The 8,642-nt window shown below is 35.0% G+C and overlaps 1 protein-coding gene across 3 annotated transcripts in view; it reads right to left on the reverse strand.

The window, feature by feature from the left end:
• LOC131045307 (probable inactive purple acid phosphatase 2) overlaps positions 1-3,984 on the reverse strand; it is a 68,481-nt gene extending 64,497 nt beyond the window's left edge. For all 3 annotated transcript variants that reach the window (XM_057978875.2, XM_057978874.2, XM_057978873.2), the window contains exon 1: positions 3,020-3,984. In XM_057978875.2, the coding sequence (XP_057834858.2) occupies positions 3,020-3,718 (699 nt within the window). In that variant the 5' untranslated portion in view covers positions 3,719-3,984. The remainder of the gene's footprint in view (positions 1-3,019) is intronic.
• Positions 3,985-8,642: the final 4,658 nt, after the last annotated feature.

Here is an 8,642-nt window from a genome sequence, read left to right on the forward strand (position 1 = left end):
GTTGAGAGATAAGGTTCTTGATGAGTTGGAGGTGAGATTTGCTATACCTTATTTATGGCAGTGTTGACTATCTAGAAACATCCATTTTACATACATAGTAACTAATTTTCTATATTTGATTTAATTTTAATTTCAATCTATTCAAGGTCTACAAGGGTACAACGGGGAGAATTTTTTCTTCATCTCAAGCAATTGATAGGAGAGATAAGCAACAACCAAGTAAAAAATTTAGTTTAACACTTCAAGAAAAAACTAGAAACTTGATTCTCATATTTTTTTACTTAATTCTTCTATTTCTAAATGATTTTTTGTAGATTTATGGAGGGAGAATTATGGTGCTGGCACACCTAATCTTCAAAAAATAGCCATTCGTATTTTATCCCATTCATCTAGTGCTTTTGGGTGTGAATGCAATTGGAATTTATTTGAGAACATTCACACAAAGAAGAGAAACAGGTTGACCTAGCAATGCCTCAATGATCTTGTCTTTGTTTGGTACAACCTTCGCCTTCAAACTAGAAAGGTGGAGGGAGTTTCACAAGAGTCCATAGACTTGGATGATATCAATCCATATGGTGAATGGACTGTCAGTGAATAAAATGATGATGATGTCCTCCTTATTGAAGAAGAACTTGCAGAATTGGAGAGAGGAGCAGCAGAAGAAGCAGATTTGAAAGCAATGGAGGAGGACGAAGACAGTTTTGATTTTGAAGAACAAACTCCTCCCGTAGCACCTTCTAGTTTGAGGCCTAAAAAATTGGGTTACATTAGGAGAGGAAAGAGGAAGATGTAGATTTTATTTGGTTGTTTTTCTCATTTTGACATATAATTATATGTAAACATTTATAAACTTATGATGCTGTTATACATTTGAAAGTTTGACACTATGAGTATTATTATGAATTTATGATTCTTGAATGATGAAATTTCAATTATTGAGTGTTTGAAGATTGTATGACATGTGTAATGTTTGAATTATGGCTCTTATGTTCTCTAAATGCATTAATTTCTTTTGTTTTTTTGTACAACTATGGTTTTCTTCTTTGCCGAGTTTTTTTTGCCGATTCCTGAGTCCAAATCCTATTTTGGGCTGCCGAGTCTGCTCCGAATCCGAGTCCTCAAACTATTAATCCTTCTTCACCTCCAATGAGTCGTTCAAACAAAAAACAAATGCATGCTTTCACAACGCTCAAAGCCTGCTGCATTTCACCTTGCCATTTTTACCTTAACAGTACCTTTATTTCCACCTCTCAAGCACCGTCCATAAATAGACTGCCTCCACACACTTGGCCATCAAGAGTGGAAGGAATTTGTTAACAAAAAGGAAATACCAGCCTAAGCTAGGGTAACTGCTGGCATAAGCGGTGGGGCAGCTGTCACCAAATGACAAAGGTTTTATAAGTGAAGGATATAATCCACAAACATGCAGCCGGTTTGGCTGTGTTACAAACTGATGCAGTGTCAAACTCAACATAGAAACATTCAAAATCCTTCTTAAAACACAGCAGAAAGTTAGGGAAGAAACATCCCCTGCATGACAGTATGTATGTTTCAGCAATATTATATTTACAGATCGAAAAGAACCATATATGAGTCACAATTTCCATCTCAAAAAAAATGACTCACAGCAAATTCGTTCTCCTAGCCCTGAATTCTAAATCGTTATATATCTTCCACTTTTTGTTTTTACCTTCATTCGGCTTATCCCCATCTCCTAGTTTATTACTAACAATCTAAAAATAGAATCCACATGACCACTCTACCCCAAAAGCCTGAATGGTTAAAAACCACTTCTAAATTTAGCATATACAATTCAACATACCTCCTGATTCTGAGGAATCAGTTTGTCCTGCCTCCTAATCCTGAGGAGTTGGTTTGCATCAAGGAATGTGTGGGTGCCTGAAATTCCTGTAGTATGAATGAATGATGAATTGAAGAAAATAAAGTCACTTTTGTTATCAGATGAAGCAAATTAGTATTGCACTTTATCTCTGACTGCATCAAATAGTGAGAATCCTTTGTTGCCCTATAAGCATAATGTTAACCCAAAGTCTAAGCACGGTTGAATTTGCTGGAATCATAGGGCAAAGTGCATCAAGGTTTTTAAAAAGGACATTTCCTTCCTTTCTTTTTTAGATGAAAAACCTTTATTTCCCCTTGCTTTTGGTGACTTGACAGCTGTTTCTCTTGTAGGGCCATGAACTTGCTGGGTTGTGGCTGTTTCCTTTTCTGAGGCCACTGGGTTGTTTTGCTCCCGGCTCTGCTGGCTGACTTTGGGGTATGTTCCCATGCTGTCCTTCCTTTCTTTTCCCTTCCCCAATACACAAGAAGGCAAATTCCTAAATATGCAAATAAGATAAGAACATGTTCAAATCTTGATCAATCACTGGACCACACAACTTGATAGACAATGAGAGACATAGTATTTCCACAGTCCATGATAATGAGATAATAGTGCTTTTGGGTTTTCCTGTACAGTAGTTTTTGCTTCTTCACCTAATAGCGCTTCTGGATTTACTCATGTAGTAGTTGACATACAATGCTATCTTCCAATCGAATTCTCACTGTTTGAATCTACACATAGTTATCATAAGCACTTCATATTTGAAATTGCTATTTCTGGAATGTGGATGCATCATGACTTGCAGATAATGAAAATGCATCTTTTCTTTTATTTGATAAATTCCCTTTGCAAGCTAACATTGTGCTTAAATGCTATGGCTGAAGACTTAGGATTATCTATTTGGAGACTGGCCTTGTCTGTCAGATTATGCCACACCTAACAAGCTGGAAGCAGTATTTTAACAAATTTCAACACTTAAGCATAATTCCTGGGAATATGAAACAGAGTTCCATTATACAAGCCTGTATTACCATTTGAGCTCAGCTATTTTGTGAATGATGTCATATCTTTGACCACAAGAAGCAAAATGGTATTTCTCTCCATCCCCGACACCCCAAAAGATGAAACTCTTGAAGAGCCAAATAATGACCCAAAAAAAATCTTTTTGCATCTTACCTGATAAAAATAACGCTTTCCAGGCTTCAATCTCTGCATAACAGCATCATGAATGTATCCCGGATCTCTCCATCCCAGATTAGTATTAGCAGGCGCATCACACATGTCCGACTGCTTGTAAGTGATGGACACAGCCTCTGCAACCTCATCCAGCCCCTCCTCTCCAAGCCCATATTGCACATAGCTTTTGAGATCATCTTTTGTCACAAACATGACACGCATCTCGTCTTGATTGGACGTGAATGCCAGATGGAGCTGAGCTGGATCATTCAGATTCCTAAATGTGACAGACTGGCTTTTGGCCAGGAAATGAGCAGTGGAGGGCAGGGGATTGCGATCGCCGTGCACAGGTCTTGCATTGATAGAATTGTCCCAATGAAATATTCTGAATTCATAAGGAGATCTAAGATTGATAAGGGGAAGATTTATGGAACAGGAACCCTTTTTCCAATTTGGGCATGAGGATAGATAAATGAAGCCTATGAAGCGGTCATCTGCCGAGTCGGGAGGGGAATAAATGCCCACCCAGTCCTTGCCTGAAGGAGAGGATATGTCTTCCCATCGCAAGGTGATGTTATCTCCTGAACTGTTCAATATCTTTGGAAATGCTTCCAGTTTTACACCATTGGCAAAACCAATTATGAGGACTGAAACCACCAACACGAAAAATGCACGCTTTTGTTCAATGCCGAAACTCATTTTTACGAATCTTGGCTTGGGAGGACTGATACGAATATATTTCAGCAATAAACACCTTGGCTATAATGCAATTAGCTTTTGATTTTTGCAGGCAATGAAACATTGACTGAGAAAGCGAGCAAGAAAGGATGTTTGGTTTTGCAGCAGTTGGTTCGAATGTCAACTTCGACTGCCTGTGTTTATGTGGGCCGAAGCTATTCTGGCTTCAAAATAGACAACCATTGCAAAATCCACGGTGTAAAACTTGTAACTAACATGCGTGTTAGTCAATCCCTATTATTGTTAGAATAGATGTGTATTAAGTGGTATTTAATTGACGGTTGGTTTATTCGTTAAATGTATGAAGGTCTTATAATATTCTAAATATATTTATTAAATATATTTATTTTATAACATATTTATTTTTTGAAAAATATATATCAAGTAGTTGAGAGATATTTTAGATTTGAATTGAACTTTTAATCAAATTTAACTAATGATTAATTTTTAAAATTTTATTTTTTATGTAAATAAGCGTATTGTATTCATATATTTTGAAATTAATATGTGAATAAATTATAATTGAATCAATGAGATTAAGTCCTATATTAGTCATAGAAACATGGAAACTTATATGTAATCCTAATCACATTTAAAAGCAAACTTGATGTGAATACTTTGTAAAGAAAAAGATTGGTATTATATTAATAAATAAAATAAAATTACATCAGATTTTGCAGTCATCAAGCATCGATGCTCTAGGGTGACCTTACAATAGTTCATCCATGTTCAAAACCCAAGAAACCTACCGCTCGACGAAGGTATGCTCTTCCCACCGTAGTCGAGCACATTGTTGCTCTAGCCCCCAATGGTTGCCTAGCGACCTCGACTCCAGGCTTAAACATCTTAAGAATATCGTCAGGCTAGGGAATTCCCACTCTTGGTTTCGTCGACACAACTGTCTATATCCTCTAGCAAAAATTATTGCTTAAAGACAAGACAAAGTAGGTGAAGCCACTCCACCTTCAACTCACCAGGGTCTAGTAGGAAGGCTAGAAATTGCGAAGAAATGTATGTGTTCACCTAGTCTTTATTTGACGAGGTCAAAAACTCTCAACCCAACACCATTCTAATGGCTTCCATCATCAATATGGTCAATCTACAAACTGCATGAAGCCTCGAGAAATGTAACCCACATAAGTATGTTTCTAATATTTTTCTTAAAAAGGTTTAAATGAATCTTACTCTTAAAAAAATTTATAATTATAAAAATTAAAAATCATTTACATTTTATCATGTTAAAAATAGTTTAAATTAATATTAAATTAAAAATATGTTTGTAAATTGATATTTATTAAAGTTTAAAGTATTTTAAAAATTAAAATCATTTATATTAGAGATTTTAAAATCATTTTAAATTAAATATTAAATTTATATCCTAATAGAAACATTTCTTTGAATATGCCTTTATGCTTGTAGATAAAACATTGTGTATGCAAGGTTTTTAGTATAATCAGTCAATCAATTTGAAACTAGAAACTAACATACCAATGATTTTTTTGAATATAAAGACTATTGGCATTTGCATGAAGATTGTATTAATGATATGTTATGTTGTCATTGATGTCAATTGAACCGGTAATGATATTGTCGATATTGTTGTTATTGTTGATATTGTCGTGTAACCGATAGGAAGAGCTTTGTGAAGGATATTGTAAATCGGTATGTAAGTTTGTGAGTTGAACCGGTAATCGAAGTAAAAGGTTAAACCCTTTCTATGTTATGTAACTGGTAAACCCTACCAGTTGTTTTTTGTTGAACCCTAACCGATTAAGGTTGTTGAATTGGTTATGTTGGTTTATGATTTGATGTTGAGCGGTAATGATGGTGACACGTAAAGTCATTATATGCGTGTTTGTTTGTTTGTTTGTCTAGGAAATGAGCAAAGTGTATTGCATCTAATGCAAAGCGCGTGATGAGTTACTGAGCTTGATGAAGCGGTAATCAAGGAGCGGTTGAGGTTTTCTTGATTGATATGTAGAGATTGCTATGAAATCCAATGGTCATGCTTGTACCGACTTGTTTGTAATTTCAATAAGAGGATTAGATATTTGTTGTGTTACCGACCTAATTGATTTAGATTTAAGGTCGATGAAGTTGTTTTGTTTAGTGTTGGCAAGAGTTGGCGGAAATTAGTTGAGTGTGTGGTTGCCGAACTGGAGAATGAGTCTGCAGTTTGAGTAAAGGCAGATAGAATCTTAAATGGATTTGATCAAGCAAGTGTAGTGTTATTCAGACAGATCAAGAAACTCCTATTGTTTTCTAACAATTACAGCAGAATTGAAATCCCTTAACTAGGTAAGCTCTAACAAGCTTGGTTACTTATTAAATCCTCTAACAAGGTGGTCCATTAGATTGGATTTTCAAATCCTCTACTGAGGTTACTCCTTACAAGGTATTTGCTTCTAACAAGGCATTTGTAGTCAATCCCTTAACCGGGTGATTCCTAACAGGATCGTTTCTTAACAGGACTTTTGTAAAAGCTTTAACAGGCTTGGCTCCTAACAGGGCGAACTTTAGAAGAGTTCAGATATTATCTTGTGAGTCCCATCTCACCGTTGTTTTTACCTATTTGGGTTTTCCACGTATAAATACTTGTGTCATGTGGTGAATGTTTTTGTGGTTATGATCTTATGGTTGATTTGATTAACTACTTAACTATTTATGATAAGGCATGATAACTGGAAGCATTGAGAAATGAAGCATTGGCATATGATAAAGCATTTGGATGTTTACAAGTTAAATGTTGTTTACTATTAAGTTGTTGTAACAGTCAATCGGTATTCTTATGAGTATTGATCTTGACAGTGGTATTTCATTGATAAGTTTACTTTGTATGTTTGAGTTTGAGTTTGGGAAGTTTGTATCAGTTTTTCTATTTACTGATTCACCCCACCCACCGCCGCCCCCCCCCCCCCCTCAGTAATCTATCGAATACTTGTTCTTTCATCATATCATCAAAGACTAACTAATCTTAAATGGATTAAACAAGCTAATCCTCCAAGATGTTTCTCATTGTTCTCTATCTCACAGGATTCCTTGAGTCAATGGTTGCTCTCAGATCATTGAACAACTAACTTTTGGAATGACAACTCCAAGAATGAGTGATAATGGATGAAAATGATCTATATGCAAGATGCACCTAAGGTCTATATGATATGATAAGCTTACTTAGATATGATTATTTGTTCTATGATAAAGATAATGATATGATAAATAAACTAATCAAGCTATGCTAACATGATTCATGATGAAAATGCTTATGTTAATATGCTCCCAAATGATTAAAATGCTAGTTATCAAATAGAGGCAAATGCTTGATGAAAGTAGACTATAATTTGGATACATGAAACCTAGATATCAATAATGAGAGAAATGAGGCCTATTTATAGAAGAAATGGGCAATTGGATGATTAAAATTGAGTAATCTTAACAAGGGCTAAGATTGAATGATCTTCAATCCATGTTTACAATTTTCACCAATGAAATGGTGACAATTGTCAACATGAGATGGCTTGAGAGGAGAGAGAAGAGGCATTAAATGCCTGAGAAGACATGGTGGTCACCCTATGGGGTAAGGTTAGGGTTGATTTAATGGATAATCCCTTTGTCCAAAGGATAAACTCGTGTAAGGGTTAATGGATAACCGTGGTCAAAGCAATGAATGCTTGAAGAGACCCATGGGTTAAAGAAGGGTTAAGTTAGAGAGAAAGTCTCTAACCAAGGGTCAAGTTTGAGTTAACCATTAATGGTTATTGAAGACTTTGGAGGTTGGCTTGTTGAAGACATAAAGCCTTTAATGGTTTATGAAGACTTTGAGGGTTTTTGAGAAGTGACCTCTTAAGCAATGTGAAAATGTTTAAGAGGTGTAGGTGAGAAAATTTTGATTTGAAATCTTATGAGAGAATATTCAGATAGATCAATCACCCAACAATGAAGTACCTGCAAAACACACACATGTAAAGCAAAACTCTAAGCTAGAAACACACATGCATTCTATGAAATCCTACTCCATCACACTTCTATCAACCAAGATCTTGTGTTCAAGAATGATGCTCTTAGAAGCACATGCACAAGAGGCTATTGTGAATTAAGATTTGAGATGATTGCAAATAAATGCAAAAATGAGAAATGCAAGAAAGCAAGAATCAACTATCAAAATGTAAGATATGAATGCAAGAGTTTGATTGCAAAGTCGTGGATCCCAAAATGGGAGAGGGGCTTTACTTTTATAAGCATTCTCTAGGTGAATCCAGGTTATGTGATGAATGTGGGATAAAAGATTGGACTTGAGAGTTTGATCCCACATGTGCAAGGTGAATGTAAGTGGGTAGAGAAGAAAGTATAAATGTAAATGCATGTATTTGTGAAAATAGATAAATGATATTATTATAAAATATATAGGTGATAGATGATAAATAGGTGATAGAATAATAATATTAATAAATGATAAATGGAATTATATTATTAATGATAATATAGATATTATTGATGATATTAAGTGATAAATGATAATAATTAATGATAATATTAATAATGGATAAGTGATGAATAATAATAATATTAATGATAATATTAATAATGGATAAATGATGATAAATGACAATAGATAGAATAATGCATGGAAAATGAGGTGGATTCATCCGAGATTAAGATGGCAAATTTTATGTGTCTACATTTTGTCCCTCTTTGAGACAATGCAGCTATCGCGTTGTTTCAAAGAAAATGATTAACTAATACATGCCCCAGAGATATCCTGATAAGGGTGATGATTGATTGGTTATCCCCCTCAAGAGATTGATCGAACATATTTGATGGAGATTGATCTCTCAATAGATTACAAAAAGGATATTGGATGATTGGTATTGCACAAGTGATTAAATTG

This window comes from Cryptomeria japonica, chromosome 3, assembly GCF_030272615.1.
Source record: "Cryptomeria japonica chromosome 3, Sugi_1.0, whole genome shotgun sequence".
Taxonomy (NCBI): Eukaryota; Viridiplantae; Streptophyta; class Pinopsida; order Cupressales; family Cupressaceae; genus Cryptomeria; species Cryptomeria japonica.